The sequence below is a fragment of the Carcharodon carcharias genome, chromosome 16 (assembly GCF_017639515.1).
Source record: "Carcharodon carcharias isolate sCarCar2 chromosome 16, sCarCar2.pri, whole genome shotgun sequence".
Classification (NCBI taxonomy): domain Eukaryota; kingdom Metazoa; phylum Chordata; class Chondrichthyes; order Lamniformes; family Lamnidae; genus Carcharodon; species Carcharodon carcharias.
The window spans coordinates 32,007,731-32,027,415 of record NC_054482.1 but is presented as its reverse complement, the minus strand read 5'-3'; the positions used below and the strand labels follow the sequence as shown (position 1 = coordinate 32,027,415).

The window sequence follows — 19,685 nt, the reverse complement described above, 5'->3', positions numbered from 1 at the left end:
CCTGTCGAGCCTGCTCTGCCATTCAAACAGATCATGGCTGAACACCAACTCCACTCCATTTTTCTCCACTATCCCCATATATCTTGAAGTCATTAGTGTCCAGAAATCTATCAATTTATGTATTGAATATGCTCAATGATTGCACTTCTACAGTCTTCAGGGGTAGAGAATTCCATAGGTTCACCACCACTTGAGTGAAGGAATTCCTTCTCATCATCTTAAATGGCCACCCCTTATTCTGAGACACTGTCCCCTTGTTCTAGACATACCAGCCAGGAGAACATCCTATCCACATCTACCCTGTTATGCCCTGTAAGAATTTTGTAAATTCATCCAGATAGAGTCTGTGTTACATGTACTGATAAAGTGCAATAAATTGATAACCATTGCCAGTATTCAGTGTCAGCTCATTCTCTGTTATGGTTATGAGGCAATTTAAATATGAGCTCTCTGTTTAACAATTTGAATTAATCGATGAAGTATTCAAGTCCTACTGGACATTTATTTTTAAATTGCTCCTAATGAGAATATTCCCTTTACCAGGCAGTGGTAATTCTGGAATATTCTAAATGGTAATAATAATCCCATTTACACAATTTGAATGGCATTCTGGGGTAGCCCAAGAGTTTATGAATTGTCCAATGCTCGCAAGTCACCGTAATCCCAGTACTATTGCAACCCGGGGTTCCCTCCCCAGTACTCCCAAATCTTCACACCGCAACCCAGAACCACCCATCCATCAACATGGAGTCATTAAGGGGAAATCATGTTTAATTAACTTGCTGGAGTTTTTTGAGGAAGTAACAGAAAAGGTTGGTAAAGGTAATGTTTGTGTATATGGATTTTCAAAAGGCATTTCTTACAGTGTCACACAACAGACTGGTGAGCAAAATTCTAGATCACGGAATAAAAGGGAAAGCAGGCACTTGGATAAGAAATTGGCTGAGTGACAGGAAACAGAGTAGTGATAAATGATTGTCTTTCAGATTGGCGGAAGGTTTGTAGTAGAGTTCCCCAGGGGCCAGTGTTGGGACCCTTGCTCTTCCTGATATATATTAATGACCTAGACTGTGGTGTGCAGGGCATGAATTTGCAGATATAAAAACAAAAAAACTGCGGATGCTGGAAATCCAAAACAAAAACAGAATTACCTGGAAAAACTCAGCAGGTCTGGCAGCATCGGCGGAGAAGAAAAGAGTTGACGTTTCGTAAGCTCCCTCCCCCATCCCCACCCCCTTTCTGTTTCCCCCTTCCCTTTTTTTTTCCAATAAATTATAAAGATTTTCCTTTTCCCACCTATTTCCATTATATAAAAAAAAACCCCACTAGAGCTATACCTTGAGTGCCCTACCATCCATTCTTAATTAGCACATTCGTTTAGATAATATCACCAACTTGAATTTTAACACCTATGTGTTCTATTGTACTATTGTCATTGACATCTTTTGATGATCTGCTTCTATCACTGCTTGTTTGTCCCTACAACCACACCCCCCCCCCCCCACCTCTTTGTCTCTCTATCTCTCCGCCCCCCACACACACACCTTAAACCAGCTTATATTTCAACTCTTTCTTGGACTCGAACACAAGTTCTGTCGAAGGGTCATGAGGACTCGAAACATCAACTCTTTTCTTCTCCGCCGATGCTGCCAGACCTGCTGAGTTTTTCCAAGTAATTCTGTTTTTGTTATGAATTTGCAGATGATATGAAGATTGAAAATGTTGTCAACTGTGATGGGCATAGTCTTGAACTTCAAAAGGACATGGGCATGTTGGTGGATTAGGCAGACAAGTGGCAGATGAAGTTCAATGCAGAGAAGTGTGAGGTGATTTGTTTTAGCAGGAAAGATATGGTGGAGTCAGTATAAAATAAAGGGAGAAAATAAAGGAGGCCCAGGAACAGAGAGACCTCAGTGTAAATGCACGTGAGCCATTGAAGATGGCAGGGCATGTTGAGAGAGCAGTTAATAAAGTATATAGTATCTTAGGTTTTATTATTAGGGGCATTGAGTACAAGAGTAAGGAGGTCATGTTGAACTTGTGTAAGAAACTAGGCCTCATCTGGAGTACTGCGTTCTGTTTTGGGCACCGTACTTGAGAAAGGGTGCGAAGGCATAAGAGAAAGTACGGAGGAGATTCGCAAGAATGATTTCCAATATGAAGAACTGTAGCTATGAGGATAGATTGAAGAAGTTGGGACTGTTTTCCATCGAGAAAAGAAGGCTGAGAATAGAAATGATAGCGATATTCAGGATCCTGAGGGGAATGGCCAGGATAAATAGTGAGAAGCTATTCCCACTCGAGAGCATCAAGATCTAGAGGGCACAGATTCAAATTAATTGGCAAAAGGAGTAAATGTGATGTGAGGGAAAATTTTTTTAATCCCAGAGGGTGGTTGGATTCTGGAACAAACTTCCTGAAAGGGTGATGGAGGCAGGTTCAATCGAGGTATTCAAAAGGGAATTGGATTGCCACCTGAACAGAGAGATTGTGCAAGATTACGGGGATAAGGCAGGGGAGTGGGAATAGGTAGAATGCTCTTTCAGAGAGCCAGTGCAGACTCGATAGGCTGAATGGCCTCCTTCTGTACTATAAAGATACTGTGAACACAAAAAGTCTCATCATGCCACAGTCTCCTCTATTACTTCCAGATCTTGGAACATCCCCTTCCACCGCCCCAGTCCCCCTGCCGCCACACACTCAAGGCTGTACTCTCATTGCATATGATGACATTTATTGTCTAGACTTTAAAATATCAAGTGGTGATTTTACAAACAGTTCACGGAATTCTTTAAATCCTGAGGCTGTGTGAAGTCAGTCATTGAATGGAAAATGTGACATTTGCCCAACCTTTGGCTCTATGTATCAGACCTATTTTTGTGAGTTAGGTTACCAGTTTCCAGCTCTGTTAAAAAAGATATTTTCTCAGTCTTTGATTTTGTGAAGCACAGTCATTCTATCATCTAAGGGGTTGTGTGAAACATTGAAGGTTGTTGTGTTGAAGTACCTAGTTCTGGGTGGGAGAGCATTATTACAGATATACATTGCCTAAGTTTGGAATGGAGTACTGCTTAATGAATTAAAGCTTGTTTTTAAACTGAGGTGTCCTTGAATAACTGAAGTCTGGAAACTTTGCTCATCATCAGAACACATCTTTCATTTTCTTCGAATTGGTATTTTTTCAATCTGTTTTGTAAATGAACTCAACAAACACTCTAATCATTTGGCATGGGGGAAGAGGCTGCAACTCTGTCACAAAATAGGTTAAAAATCCCGAAGGTCAAGAAAGCTTAACTCTCTACTTTTCCAAGAATTATACCATCAATAGGAGGGGTGATCTAAATGCAGGAAGGCACAAATGTCATCTACCTTTATCATGGCAAACCTCTCACTAAACTTTAAGTAGTATGCCACTGGAGACCTGTTTGTTCGGTTCCTTGGAGTTCGCAGTCCAGGATGATCCCAATTATAATCCTTGGGCTGGACCAAGTTACCAGATTGCAACAGGCAGGGAGCTCTGTGTAAGCCTAGAGGGTTCATATAAAAAAAATCAAACATTGCAGAGTGAAGCTGTGCAATGTTTGAAGCTGCCAGTTTTTCACTAGTATCAGTGCATCTCCAAACTTGCAGAGAAAATCCTGTCAAAGGCATTGATTAACTGTACTTGGCCTATTTACATGCAGTGCTGGTAGCAGTGCTGCATTATTGTAGGACACATGGATTGTGCAAGAAGGAGACTCTTGTTTGAATTTTCTACCTATTGTGAAACTATAGCCCAAACAGTGTCAAGCTTAAAATGTAAGAATGATATATTTTGAGGTACCAGGTTAATGTCTAATAGTACAGATAAGTTTTGGTAGATTGTTGACTCTCTCTCTCTATTTCTATCTCTCTTTCCCCTCTTGCTGCTTGCATGTCCATCAGGTTCCTCACTAAGCGGGAGCAGAAACTGATGCATCGGCGACGATATGCAGAGGAGCTGCTCGAGTGGAAACGGCGGCTCGATGCTGAGGAAGCTGAGATCCGCCGAATGGAAAAGCAGGCCCTGGCTGCTTGGGACAAGGAGCTCAAACAAAAAGTGGCAAAGAGAGAGGCGAGCGAAAGAAGCCCAGGATCTAAGGGTAAATGTTTTACTCTGTCTCTGATTCCATTTGTTTTCTTATTTTTCCAATAGTTGTCTCCCTTTAAAGTAGTAATATATGTGCTGTGATGTGGGCTGGTTCCAAGCTGCTGTTCCTTTGGTTCCATCAGGCTCTTTGACTGTGATGGCATGTTTGAGGCTGACAAGCTGATGTACAATCTTGACAGTCTGGATTACTGGATAGGAAGCAAGGGTGTAAACCTGGCCTGTGTTTTTTTGTCTCTTTAATTCAGGAAATCTGATTTCCCTCGCCTCAACTGTGACCTGGTATTCCAGCCCAGTCTGGGTATTGGAACCAGGATCTTCCTGAATTGTCTCAGCATCCATCATAGTGCAGTTTCCCACTCAGCCTCTTGGGGAAGGCTGTAGTTTCGGATTTTAATTCCTTTTGCTGTCTCTGGTTGGGTATCACTTGCAGAGTTGAGAAGTAGCAGTGGTTGAAATCAGATTGTGACTTGGACGATGTTTTTATAAGGCCCACATGGCCACTGTTAACACTAGAGGAAAAATCACACTTTCTCGTGCAATATGGATAATTCATTGTCTCATTGTTCCCACCATCAGCAACAGCATCAGACTGTAATACCAGTACTGAACCATAATATTGTACAGATGGAGTATTTTGACTGTTGGCGGAGTTATCTAATGGCATCTGAATTTACACAAGGTGGTTTTGGTGAGCGTTTGACCTGTGCACATTTAGCTTGCTCTGGTCAACAGTTCCTGACCTCCCTTTATGTCACTCCTACATGTTTCTGAAATGCAGAATACTTTGAAAGGAGCATGGAGCTGAAAGACAGTCATACTGAATGGCTCTACTTCAAACACTGATGTCAATCCACTGCAATGTAAATGTTCTAACTCGTGTTCTTCTCTCTAGACACAGCCAGTGAGGAAGAATGCCCTGCACCATCTTGCTCCCAGCCCCACAGTGACAGCTCTATTCCAGAGGAGGTTGCAAGTCCGCCTGCACAGACTGTGGAACCAGCATCAGTAGTCCTTAGGATGTCCACCAGTCCTGACCATAGTGTTTTCACAGATGATGGTTATTCCCAGGACTTTGAATCTGTGGCAACACTCAGCAAACAGGTTAAGAGATATTTCATGTGTTTCTTCAAAAAAATGGTTCCAAATGGTCTAGTGGGTAAGGACACTCCTCAATGTTGCATAAGGCCATTTAGATTGGAAAGCCCTTGGCTTCGCTCATAAGCAGCTAACTTGGGACTGACTATAACAGCAGTGGGGATTTGACAATTAACCTCAGTTACATCTCAGCTAGAAAATTGTTGCAGGTGAGAGAATTCAACCTTAATTTCTGTTCCTAATTGCTATCTTGGTATTCCTGCTCAGGTGGGGGGTTTGTGTGTGCGTGTTGCAACCTGTTCTTATAATTTAATTCTTTAAACACTGTCATCATTCTGGTCAATCTGAGGAAGCACAGAATATAAAAGTCAAGAGATAATGACAAGACTATTTAAACCTTAAGGCCTCGGAGTGATGTGTGCAGTATTGAGCTGTACACTATAGAAACAGTTGGGGGAGATGGTGGCATAATGGTAATGTCACTGCATTAGTAATCCAGAGGGCCAAGCTAATTTCCTGGGCAAAAGGGTTCAAATCCCACGATAGCAGCTGGTGGAATTTAAATTCATTTAATAAAAAAGAAACCTGGAATTAAAAACTAGTCTCAGTTCTCAGTAATGGTGACCACGAAACTATTATGAAACCATGGTGGTTATCATGAAACTATTATAAAAACATCATTGATTGTCGTAAAAACCCATCTGGTTTAGTAAAGCTGTTGGGGGAAGGAAATCTGCTGTCCTTACCTGGTCTGGCCTATATGTGACTCCAGACCCACAACAATGTGGTTCTTAACTGACCTCTGAAATAGCCTAGCAAGCCACTCAGTTCAAGGTCAATTAGGGATGGACAACAAATGCTGGTCTTGCCAGTGATGCCCACATTCCATGAAAAAATAAAAAATAAGCATCGAAAGTATATTGAGTCTTTAGGGAGGAGACAAGCAGATTCATTTAGTTGCTATCTGGTATGAGGAAATACAACACAAATAAACACTTGAGAATTGATATTTTTTTCATTGAAATAACTTAAGTTATGGCATGCTATAATAGAAGTGTTTAAAATTATGAAAAGATGGGACAGGGTAGATAGAAGCTGATTGTTTTCAGTTGTTGAGGGGTATAGAACCATGGGAATAAGATCAAAGGTAAGAAATTTAGGAAGCAGACAGGCAAACCTTCTTTATCAGTGAGCTTTGTGAAGGAATTCAATGCCAGGGTTTGTGGCAGTGACTGTCAGGTTTAGATTGGATTGGATAGGCTTAGGGAAGGTGGCGCGTGGATAAAGGAAATGGGGATGCAATATTATGGGAACAGGGTAGGTAAATATTAAAAAAAAGACAGGTTAACATTTATATAACGCTTTTCATGACCTCAGGACATCCCAAAGCACTTTGTAGCCAGTAAAGTACTTTTGAAATGTAGCCACTCTTGTGACATGGGAAAAATGGCAGCCAATTTGCACACAGCAAGATCCCACACACTGCAATGTGATAATGACCAGATAATCTGTGATGAGGACCATTTGCTCATGTGGAGGGTTAATGCTGATGGACTCTCAGAATTATTACAGCACAGAAGAGAGGCCATTTTCCCCATTGTGTCTTCACTGGCTCACCGAATGTGTAATTCCCATAGTTGATTCTCCTGTAACCCTGCATGTTCTTCCTGTTCGGATAATAGTCTAATTCCCTTTTGAATCCTTCAATTAAACCTGCCTCCACTGCACTCAGGCAGTGCATTCCAGACTTTAATGATCGCTGTGTGAAACTGTTTATATAGTGCTTTATTGTGTCTCCTGTTAAGAACACGAGGAGGCCATTTAGCCCCTTGAGCTGTTCTGCCATTCATTAAGATCATGGCTAACCGCAAACCTAACTCCAAATACCTGACTTTGCCCCATATCCCTTAATTACCTTTAGTCAACAAAAATATGTCAATCTCAGGTTTAAACTGAACACTTACTTGATCTAGCATCAACTGCTGGTTGGGGAAGAGAGTTCCAAACTTCCACCAGCCTCTGCATACAGAAGTATTTCCTAATTTCACTCTGGAGCGGTCTGGTTCTAATTTTTAGACCATGTCCCCTGGTCCTCGACTCACCAGTCAGTGGGAATAATTTCTATCTGCTCTTTATGTTCCTCAACACTCACTGTGGGCCGAATGGCTTATTTTAGTGTTATGACTTCTTTCTGTTTAAGTGTATTTTAATCCCTCAGTTCTATGCATGTTATTTTTCACTGGAGACAGGCAAGTTACTATAGTTTCTCATTCTCTACCTCTATCAAAGACTGCAGTGAGGCCTGGAAAGCCAGAATTGTAACAGAGAAATGTATTTCTAGGAAATCTTTCATGTCTTCAGGACATCCCAGATACCTGTCATCCAGTGAATTAATTTTAAAATATGAAAAAAACCGTAGCTACTTGCTGCTCATATTCACAGCCACCCCCTTAACCCTGCCATGAGGAAACGTGTGGAGAATGAGCAGTGCCTTTTGGGCCGAAGGCTTGTTTGTGCTGTAAATACTGTGTAATGCTATGTAGTTTCACCTACCCTCTCTACTCCCATTGTGTCAATCACAGGTATGGCCATCTCTGATCTCTTTTTTATTCAAATCCCCTTTCCTACTCCAATCTCATGTCCTTCTGTGCCTTTCCAAGTGACTTACAAAAACACTTGACCATGTCAAATCCAATCTCATCATTCCCTTTCTCAGATTTGATCCAACTGTCATGGCAAACTACTGCCCCAGCGCCACTGTCCCTACCTCTCCAGATTCATCCTCAGCTCTATGTTTGAACCCCTCCAGTGAGGTTTTCATCCCTACCACAGTATTGAAACACCAGCTGTCAAAGTCACAAATAACGTTCTGTGTGACTGTGATCATGGTTAGCTAGCACTCCTCTTCCTGCTCTACCTGTCTACACCCTTTGACACAGTAGTGGCTAACCAACACCTCATCAAGTGCAATTAGGGATGGACACCAAATGCTGGCCATGCCAGTGGCCCTCATATCCCATAAATGAATAAAAGAAAAGTTGACCACACCATCTTCCTTCAGTGCTTCTTCATTATCCGGTATGGAGCTGTCCATGCATGGTTTCATTCTTAGCTTCCCTGTAGAAGCCAGAGAATCACCTGCAATGACTTCTCTTCCTGCTCCGCATCTTAGTTTCCTCCACCTATTTCTCATCTGCATGCTTCCCCTTGGCAATATAAGCTGAATATAAGTGGTGAAAGCTGTGATGTCATTCAGCTTTCACCACTTTTGTCCCTTCTACTGATGTCTGAGGTTGCCTCTCTGACATCCAGTACTGGATGAGCAGAGATTTCCTCGAACTAAACATTGGAAACACCAAAGCCATTGTTTTTGGCCACAGCCACAAACTCTGTTCTCCAGCTGCCAATTCCACTCCTCTCCCTGGCCACTCTGAGGTTGAACCAGACTACAGAATAATAAATTGGTTGCAGCACTCGGCCCATTGTGTCTGTGCTGGCTTTCTGAAAGAGCAATTCACCTCATGCCTTTCCCCCACCTTCTCCTGTAGCTCTGCACATTCTTCCTTTTCAGATAATTATCCAATTCCCCCTTGAATGCCTCAATTGAATCTTCCCCCACCACACTCTCGAGGCAGTGCATTCCAGATTCTAACTACTCGCTGCATGAGAAAGTTTTTCCTCATGCTGCCGTTGCTTCTTTTGCCAATTACCTTAGATCTGTGCCCTCGGGATCTCGATCCTTCCACCTATGTCCAGACCCCTTTATGATTTTGAATACACCCATCAAATCTCCTCTTCTTCAATGAAAACAGTCCCAACTTCTCCAATCTATGTCACTGAAGAGACTGTTCACAACCTTGATGTCCTATTTGACATTAAGATCAGCTTCAGATCACATCTGTGCCATTACTAAGGGCCCTATTTCCACTTCCATGACATCACCCTGCCATTTGCCTCTGCCTCAGCTCATCTGCTGAAACCTTCATCCATATAATTGTTACCTCCTAGATTTGACTACTCTGATGCACTCGTGGTCACTTCCCATCTTCCTCCTTCTGTAATCTTCAGATCATCCAAAACTGCTGCCTGAATGCTAACTTACACAAAGTCCTGTTCCCATATCTCCCCTGTGCTTGTTGATCTACATCGGCTCCAGCTGCAGCAACCCCTTGATTGTAAAAATTCTCATCCTTGTTTTCAAATCCCTTCATGGTATAGTGCCCCCTATCTCTGTAATCTCCTCCAGTCTTATGGCCTTCTGAGTTCTCTGCGTTCCTCCAATTCTGATCACGAGCTACACCACCAGTTTTAAACGCTGCACCATTATTGGCTGTGCTTTCAGCTGCTTTAACCCTCAACTCTGGAGTTCCTTCCCTAAACTTTGACTCTTTCTCCTCCTTTATGATGCTCCTCAAGACCTACTCGTTTGACCAAGCGTTTAGTCCCCTGTCCTAACCATCTTCAACACCATCCAGGACAAAGCACCCCGCTTGATTGGCACCCCATCCACCACCTTAAACATTCACTCCCTCCACCACCGATGCACAGTGGCAGCAGTGTGCACCATCCACAAGATGCACTGCAGAAACTCAGCAAGGATCCGTTGAAAACAGCTTCCAAACTCGCAACTTCTACCATCTAGAAGGTCAAGGGCAGCAGATGCATGGGAAATACTATCACATGCAAGTCCCTCTCCAAGCCACACCCCATCCTGACTTGGGAATATATCGCCATTCGTTCACTGTCACTGGGTCAAAACCCTTCCTAACAACACCGTGGTTGTTTCTGTACCTGATGGACTGGAGTGGTTCAAGGAGGCGGCTCAGCACCATCACCTCGAGGGCAATGGACAATAAATGCTGGCCTAGCCAGTGACGCCCACATGCCAAGAAAGAATTTTTAAAAAGCTTATGTGGTCGGGTGTCAAAATTTTATTTGACGATCGCTCCTGTGAGGCACCTTTGGACATTTTGCTGCATTAACAGTGCCATAATGCAAGTTGTTTTTAGATCTCACAAGCAACAGAGAGATAAATGACCAGTTAATGTATTTTTTGGTGGTATTAATTGAGGGATGATTCTTGGCTAGACCACCAGTAGAGTCCACATGCTTCTCTGAAAGTAATGCCATGGGATCATTGACATTAACTTGAACAGCTCAAAGGCCTCGATTTTATCTAAAAGACTGGGCGCATGGGAGACTTGAAATCCACTTCCCTGCTTCATTTTTATCAAATTAGAAAGTAATGCTAGACAGGGAACTAATGTTGAGTTTCTTTTCCTGTTTTGCAGTCTCCTCCCTCAAAAGTGACTGTCAGTACATCGAAGCAAGATGGTCAGAAAAGCAGCTCCAGCCTCGGTATACACATCAGGCCTGTACTAAAATTCCGTCAAGCATCCAGCAGCTGGTCTGATGAATCTGTTTCTGTGACGCAGTCAGGTAAGAAATTCCTAATTCAAGATTAACCAGTTTCTTCAAGCTATTCAATGTTTGAGTTGCAAAGTAGATCAGAATTCCTCATTCAAGTGGCCGAGAGTACAACGCAACACAGATAGGTGAAACCTCTCAGAAAATAACACCTGATGTGGCAGTGTTGTAAGGGAAGAATGACGTGGGTTCTGTCACAGGACAGATGTCCCTCTAGTTTATAGCTTGTTTCTGCAGCTTGCTGCATTGCACCCTGAGTGTAATTGGAGCCGACAGCCCAGTCACTGTATTAAGTGGAACCAGGCTATTCACACCTCAGTGATATTTTCAACCCCAAATGAAGCTTCCAAGCTCCAATCCCTTTTTCTAAAGTTGCCTGCTCCACACCTGCCTCAGTCAATTTTAGCTGCAACCTTCATGCACAGCTCTATCACCCCCCTGACTTGACTATTCCAGTTATATTCTGATAAGACTGCCATTCCCTTACTCCACAAACTTCAGCTCATCCAAATCTCTGCTACCTGCATTCTTGAGCAGCACTCAGTGTGAAAATCATTAGACTGTCCTGATGATTTACATTGTCCTCTGGCCTCTCAATACCTCTAATTTAAATTTCTCATTCTTGAAGATCCTTCATGATGAATCCTTACTTCTCTATATAACTGGATCTAGCCCAACGCTATTCCTTACGCTCCCATGCTCTCCATTCCTCTATAGCCTGTTGTGCATCCCTTCCTATTGGTAACATCATTCATGGTCAATCTTGTTTTCCAAAGTATAGGCCCACATTCTGGAATTCCCATTCCTCTCTAATCCCATTCCTCTCCTCTCTGTGAACTTGCTCCTTTGAACATGTCTCTGTCACAAAGCTTTATAGTCACAAGCTCCTAATTTCTCCCCTTTTTGGCTCAATGTGGTTCTGACTGAGAATCCAATTGGTCAATGTTTCAAAGGGGCCTGCATGTCAGATCAGTCAGTGTGTCCAGGGGGACTGTGGGTCAGATCAATCAGTACGTACAGTGAGACTGTCTGATCAGTCAGTGTGTATAGTGAAGCTGTGTGTCTGATCAATGTGTTCAGTAAAACTGTGTCTGATCAGTCAGTGTGTACCATGAGACTGTGTGTCTGACCAGTCGGTGTGTGCAGTGAAGCGGCTCAGTGTGCACAGTGGGACTGCGCCCAGCGAGTGGCTCAGCGTGCACAGTGGGACTGCGCCCGGCAGGCGGCTCAGCATGCACAGTGGGACTGCGCCCAGCGAGTGTCTCAGTGTGCACAGTGGGATTGCGCCCGGTCGCTCAGTGTGCACAGTGGGACTGCGCCCAGCGAGTGTCTCAGTGTGCACAGTGGGACTGCGCCCGGCGGGCGGCTCAGCATGCACAGTGGGACTGCGCCCAGCGAGTGTCTCAGTGTGGACAGTGGGATTGCGCCCGGTCGCTCAGCGTGCACAGTGGGACTGCGCCCAGCGAGTGTCTCAGCCTGCGCAGTGGGACTGCGCCCGGCGGGCGGCTCAGCCTGCGCAGTGGGACTGCGCCCGGCAGGTGGCTCAGCCTGCGCAGTGGGACTGCGCCCGGCGGGTGGCTCAGCCTGCGCAGTGGGACTGCGCCCGGCAGGCGGCTCAGCCTGCACAGTGGGACTGCGCCCGGTCGCTCAGTGTGGGACTGTGGTTTTCACCAGTGGATCTCGCACATTTTATTACAGTCACTGAAGAGATTGTGGTGAGTGAACCTAGAATTTTACAGATTTACATTGATCTCTATCAGCTAATGTTAGTGTTCAAACGATGTTTGCTTGTTAAGTCGTTATCTGAGCGAGTATTGGAATCTCTATTGTAAACATATGGATCTGGAACAATACAAAGTTTCAAAGTGAATTCCTTCTTACTACATTTGATTTTGTGTACTGCTGATAAATGGGAGTGATTTTACTGAAACCTCAAAATCTTCACTTGAGTGGATTCTTTACAGAAACGACGTCAGATCAGAGTGATATTGAGAGCAGGATCCGTGCACTGAAGGATGAGCTTAGGAAGCGCAAGTCCATTGTGGACAAGCTGAAGAAAGAGCAGAAGAAACGTCAAAAGGAGAGATTGAAAGCACAGGAGGCTAGCCTCATCAAACAACTTGAGGTGAGATTATTGGGGTAGGACCTTAACCCTACACTATCCAGCTAGTTTTCAGCTGTAGCATTAGAGCATCAGTCACTATATTTCAAGAAAGGTGATATGCAAATACAGGTTTGTCTTTTCTGCCTGTCTCTACTCCACCATTAGTAACAGAGCCTTCATATAATGCCTAAAGCTTATTCAAAACCCTTTCCCAAATTCCCCTGTATTGACACATTTCTCCCTGCATTCAAGGGCCTCCTGAAAATCTACATATTTCAATTGTATCTTAGGTAGCCTCTCATTATGCTGTCTCTATGCCCAGCTCTTTGTGAAAGCAGCTGGGTACTTGTTGCTTTGTTATGTTTTGGATAAGTACAGGTTGTTGTAATGTTGGAACTGAGTGTGCAAGTTTTGGGAGGTGGGGGTTGGGGGAATCCTCAACAAACAAACTTCTTTTGATGATATTTAACCAACCCTGTTTTTTGTTCTCCCTTTTAGTTAATCATTTTATCCTTTTAGTTCTTTGGTTGACTGGTTTACACGTTGCCTGTCAAATTTATTTTACAGGTTCAGAGATAGTTTTGCAACTCGTCTGTTGCCTTTAGCAAAATATGAGATCGACTGGTTCTTTAATTCCAAATGTTTGATCTCACCCACTGTCTCTCTCTGTGTCTCTTTCGCCACCAGTCTTATGACGAATTTATTAAGAAGACCCAGGCTGAACTAAGTAAAGACCTTGATGTGGCTAGCTCAACCAAACCACAGATCAAAACCCTGCACTCCACTGCTGCTGAGAAGCCCAAGATTAAACCGCCCTCTTTGCAGAGGTACTGTCAGTGTTGGATGTTAATTGTGTAAACTTCTGAAACAACATCTGTTATATTGCTCTTTTATATGATAAATATAATAGTAATGGTAGGCCTTATCCTAGCGGGGTTCTTGTTTTCGTTAGTTGAAGGGAGCAGTACACTACACAGACTTTACAGGAGAGAACCAAGCATTTGGCCAACAAGTCAATGCAGGCATTTATGTTCCACTCAAGCCTCATTCACCTTTACTTCATCACGCCCATCAACTCATCCTTCTGTTCCTTTCTCCCTCGGGTACTTATCTAGCTTCCCCTTAATTGTATCTTTACATTCAACTTAAGCACTCCTGTAGTAGCAAGCTTGATATTCCCAGCTTGCTCAGGGTAAAGAATTTTCTCCTAAGCTCTCTACTGGAATAAGTAATGTCCATCTTGCATTTATGGCCTCTCGTCCAGGTCTCCCTTACAAGTGGAAACATCTCTATCTTTACGCTATTCAAACACCTTCACATTAATAAAATCTTCTGTCAGGTCACCCCCTCAGCATTCTGGTTTCCAGAGTAAAGACCCCGAGGCTTGTTCAACCTTCCCTGATGGAATGTTTCATAACCCAAGGTTATAACTATCAGGGGTTTAATGTCTTTCATTCTGTGTGTGTCTTTCATTGTTTTAAAAAAGTAAGTGTTTGCTGGAGATTGCATTGACACGAAACCTGTGCAATTGCTGCAGAATGTTATATGTTCATACATTATCTGAGCGAGTCAATTATGAGAGTTTTTGGATGTGCCATGAGGTCGCCCTGGGAGTGAAGGATCTCCACAAAATCTAAGTATTGTTGGGATTGTAAACTGCCATCTGTATACTCCTTGCCCCCATGCTGTAATTTTGCATACACTGAAATGGACAATGATTCTTTTCTCCATTCATATTTAACACCCTTTTATACTTGAAATTTGAATTTTTTTCTGCCTCTCCCTTCCCTGTCTCCATCCAACGGTGTTGTCCGAAGAGCTGGTTGCTGCAGCCTCAAGGCCTGGTTACGTATAGATAGTGAGCATTGCTGTGTGGTCACCTGTAGTGTCAAAAGAGCCCACACTCCAATGTTGCCTCTTTCTGGTCTCACCTTGATATAACCAAGTAAAGTTTACACCTTAATGTGGGAAAGGAGTAAGTAGAAATTCAACTTGGTGTTGACCCCATTGCTTCCACACAATATGCACCAGGCCTCATGCCACCCTCAATTTGTTTGTTCTAAGTGCTGCAGTTACTTTCTCCTCTTTTGGGTGTTGATAGCAGATAGTCATTTAATTGAAACTTTGTAAGCCACTGGGTCAGGAGGACTGCACCTTCCAACTGCTTGGCATCTTAATGCCCTTAAGATAACTAGTGCATGGAGAGAAATATGTGTGGAAAGTAAAAATTGGGACTCTTTTATAATTGAAGCATGGTAGATTTTTATGGTGGTTTGTATTTGGCATGCTGTACCATCAGATCAGGATGGCACCTTTCTTACTCCTGGTTAATTTTTCTTCAGCTCTATTATGGATCAGAGTGAGAATTGTTTTACACTCGAAGACTTTTTTGATAGCTGATTGCCTTTTCGTTGATATAACCCCTACAGCCAGCAGTGCAGAAATCTGTTGGTCTTGGAATTTAAAATGTGACTATTACTGAACGACATCTGCTATGTTGCTCCATGGAGAGCTGACATTGACTCTATGAGCCGAATGGGTTCCTTATGTGCTGTAAATGACTCTTCCGGCAGGGCAAGTCATGAGAAGAAAAGCAAGTCACAAAAGATTGCTGGAGAATATTGGCACAGCAGTATCAGGATTCTGACTGGGTGACAATGTTCAGTTATCAGTTGTATATATTGCAGACTTTCCTGAAGGTTAGGCAGAGATGGGGAAATGTTGCTCAGTTTGGAGACTGCCTCCTTGTGCACCGCTGTCCAGGAATGGGGTGACTGGATTTACCCATCACTGAGTAGCTAAGTTGTTTATACTCCACGGACTTTTACGCTGCTGAGCTCCGAGTTTAGAATTTGTTTTCTGTGTTTCAGGTCTGAGTCTGCAAAGAATTGGAAAGTCCTTACTGAGGGTGAAATATCCAGAGCATCACTGGGCTCCATTGCCAAGCAGGGTATGTACCTGTCACCACAAACACAAACCAATACATTTGGACCCCAGGGGCTGTGTCTTTAAAATAGCCGTAATAATGGTAAATTAGTGTAGGATCGAGAAGTTCTAGAAAATACTTACTTTCGTTTTAATATATTAACTTGATGTATTTAGCAAGCAGTCAGCCTTCACATTGAAAGCTAGTGTAAATCGACAGCTAATATATTTATTTTTGGTAATTCTGCAATCTTTTGCTACACCGAACTCCAGCTCAATCTGCTCTCCCTTGTATCTAGATCTTTTGCATTTAGTTTGGATCTTGTGCATGTTATCACTAGACGGACTTTTTAAAAATAATCTAAATGGCATTTATTTCATTAAACCTTTTCTTGTTCCTTTATTGAGAATGCCGCTTTTCAAAAAAAATCAAAATTGCATTTTCTAGGGTTGTCATTGCAAGTTTATGAGGGTAAATTAAGTTCATGTCCCACTTCAGGAACTGAAGCCCTAGAATCCAGGATGACACTCCAGTGTTTAGGGAGTGCTTCACTGTTGGAGGTGCTATCTTTGGTTAAGACACTGAACCGAGGCCCTATCCGTCCATTGGGTGGATGTAAAAGATCCCTTGGCACTATTTGAAGAAATAGGGAAAGTTCTTTGGTGCCCTGGTTATTACTTAGCCCCCAACCAACACCTCAGACAAATTAACTCGCCGTTGAGCTCGTTGGTTGTGGAATCTTGTTGTGTACAAATTAGCTACTGTGATTCCAATGTTTCAACCGTGATTGCACTTTAAAAAGTAGTTGATTTGTTGTAAAGTGATTTGGGTGGGGTGGTGGTGGGTCCTGAGGTGTTGTATACATCCATTTCCTTCCTTTAAAGAGACGATTGAGTAACACTAATTACTTTTTGTTTGCTACAGACCAAAGATCATCGAGTCCAAATGGACAGATATCCAACTTGCTCAGCGAACTACAGTCATCAGATCAAAGCAAGTCTGCAGTCTTTGATAGTCGAGTTGATGAGTCCTCTAGAAGCCCTTCTCCAGTTTTCAAATCTCATGTGAGATCTCAACCAGACTTTGTTGAGAAGCTAGATAACTTGCCAGCATTCCCCCATCAAAAGGGAGCTCTTGAATGTGGTCGTTTGCCAGATCAGTTGGCCATTAGGTCTGAAGATGGTTCTGGTGATGAAAGTGTTGTGTCCAGTCATCGATCCATGCAAGATGATGTCCAGGAGGAACTTGAAAATATAAAGTCAGAAGAGTCTGATGTAGATGACGTGCTTGGCCCCTCTCAGCAGTCCGATAAGTCTGAGCCTTTACTGAAACTAGACAGTGAAAAACCACAGCCCCTCGACATCTCTGAGCTTATCGAGGGATTGACTCAGCGAAGCACCGTCCTATCTGATAACACAGAACAGCCTTTTGTGGCCGCGCATGTTGAAAAGAAGTTTGAGGATTTGAAGGGTGAAGAATGCGACTTGCACAAGGAAGGCCGTACTGATGAGGAAGATGGAATGATTGATCTTTCAGCTAGTTCTGTGAAAATTGTTAAATCAGTTAAGTCAGACACCTTGGTTGGATCTGAGAGTTCTCACCATAGGGCTTTGGATAAAACACCACAAAAGAATGATTCCTATCCTCAAGATTTTGAGCGCCTATCCCTGGGCAAGGAGACATCTTACTCAGAAGATTTTGAGTCATCGCCAAGAAAGGAGGCATCTGAAGATATGGATGAAAGTTCACGTGCTGGGAGTTATAAAGCTGACTCCAAATCTGTAGGGGTCCTTTCACCAAGAAACAAGGTTACTTATGATGAAAATGTCACTGAGCCCCAAATGCTCTCCTATGCTGAATGTTCCAAGCAGGAGGAAATTAGTGAAGGGGAGAAGCCTTCTCGAAGTGTCTCCCCAAGCAGCAGCGTAGATGATGAAATCAGTGAGCGGTTGAGTGAGAAATCCTTTTCCAGCTGTGGTAGCATACATTCAGAACAACTTCTGGATTTGAAATCACCAACTGAGAAGTGCAGAACTGAGGAGCCAAGTGATGCCAGCAATGAACAGACACCTGTGCCATCGCACTCTCCCTCCCCGTGTCACACTCCAATGCCTACATCGCGTGAAACCGATGAGCTGCCCGAATTCCAAATTGGTGCCAGAGTTTTAGTTAGTAGCATCCAACCAGGGACACTTCGCTTCAAGGGAAGAACAAACTTTGCCAATGGCTTTTGGGCTGGTGTGGAGCTGGATACACCAGAAGGCAGTAATAATGGCACATATGATGAAGTTGAGTACTTCAGATGCAAGGACAAACATGGCATCTTTGCTCCTCCCCACAAGATTTCCCTTCTACCTGAGCATTATGAGAATGTCATCGATACAACGGAAGATGAAGGTGAGCTGTTCTTAGAAGATAAATTAGATCAAGAGTACAAAACATGCAGCGGGGATGAGGAAAGACCAGAGCTTTCAAAAGAAGAAAGCAAACTGCAGGAAGGAGAGTCGGATTTAAGTGAAACCCCTATTGATCAAGTGGATTTTAAGCTGACTGTTTTTGAAAACAACTTAAATGACCAACATGCAAGAAATCCTTTTTCTGAACCTAATACCATTGAATTTCTGCGTATTATCAATGAATCTGGTAAAGCAGTGGAGTCTTTTGTTTGTGATCAGAATTTAGAGGAGTATTTGCCCAAGTTGGGTGAGGAGGAACAATTGGCAAATTTGAGCAAAGACCAGGGTGAAGAAAATTTTAACCCACCTGACGTGCCCCTAGAGAAGGCATCCACAATTGTGCTGGAGGCGGCCACTGATTTTGTCACAGAGTTCTCTGTGTGTTCTTCCGGTGAAACAAAGGAGGAATTTTCACCTGCTATCCATGAGAAGACTTCAACTCCTCTCTTGGATTTACTGAACAGGGAAAAGGAACAACTTGAGGCCCAGATAAGAATACCAAACCTCGAGCCTGAATCTGAGGAAATATATGAGGAGAGTGAGGACTTTAAAGGAGAGGAAGTAAAGAACCATCATGAAGACAGTGAGGATTATAAAGGAGATGATTTGAAGAGCAATGAGACAAAAGCCAGCTCATTGGCTGATATTATCCTGTCTTCCTATGTCAAGGACACTGTCAATCAATTGCAGCAACTCAAGAAGTCTCGAGATGTGAAGATCCATCTTACTAACCAAGAGTTGCAGTTCAAATCGGATGTTGAATCCTCACCTAGGTCATCTCCCAAGGGTCTGGAGATACAAAATGAGGATGTTGTCCAACAGCAGACATCTGCTGAAAGGGATGACAGTGATGAGGATAAGGAGGAAGTATTATCTCCAGATCTTTGTCCTAGACCTGTGAGTATGAATTTTGAACCTGTATTTTGGGATGTGTTTTACTTTTAAGAATCAGAGATACATTATCTATCGTAAAGCCATAGTGTTTTAAAACAATCCCAGGGTCTATCAAGCTCCCAAAATTTTAACCTAATTATTGCCATGGGAGTAAGAATCAACCCCAATATTTCAGGCTCATTATGCATGCAGATCAGCATCTTTTTCGGAGACTTCCCTAAAAAAGGACCCTTTAGCAAAGACTATCATGAGGAATACATTGCTAATTGGATAAATATATTGTAGGTAATGAAATCATACCCTGGTGCATCTCCTTTAAATTTCTGGTGTTTTGGGTGCTTTCTACCTTGCCCATCAATTCACAAAATGTGTACACACGTCTGATTACTGCTGTAGGATTTGTGACCATTTTTACTAGTAATTAATGAGGTTAGGACCTTGTGATTTCCATGAAAATTTCTCAGGCCTTTTGCTCCTGTACATCTCTGCTTTTTAAAAGGGGAGCAGCGTTTTAAAACTAATCCTTTTAAACCAAGTTTTGAATAGTATTCTTTTAAATCTTGGACTTGTTCAGACGTGTGGTGTAAAGTATATTAAAGCACAATATCCTGAAGCAAAGTCCAAAGACTTGAACAGCCATCTGATTAGAAGAAC

General features: G+C 42.9%; 1 protein-coding gene across 3 annotated transcripts in view; it reads left to right on the top strand.

Moving 5' to 3' along the window:
• The window catches only part of cep350 (centrosomal protein 350), a 217,244-nt gene that overhangs the window by 174,671 nt on the left and 22,888 nt on the right, over positions 1-19,685 (top strand). For all 3 annotated transcript variants that reach the window (XM_041207879.1, XM_041207880.1, XM_041207878.1), the window contains exons 28-34: positions 3,925-4,121; positions 5,022-5,230; positions 10,516-10,663; positions 12,616-12,776; positions 13,443-13,582; positions 15,626-15,705; positions 16,606-19,034. In XM_041207879.1, the coding sequence (XP_041063813.1) occupies positions 3,925-4,121; positions 5,022-5,230; positions 10,516-10,663; positions 12,616-12,776; positions 13,443-13,582; positions 15,626-15,705; positions 16,606-19,034 (3,364 nt within the window). The remainder of the gene's footprint in view (positions 1-3,924; positions 4,122-5,021; positions 5,231-10,515; positions 10,664-12,615; positions 12,777-13,442; positions 13,583-15,625; positions 15,706-16,605; positions 19,035-19,685) is intronic.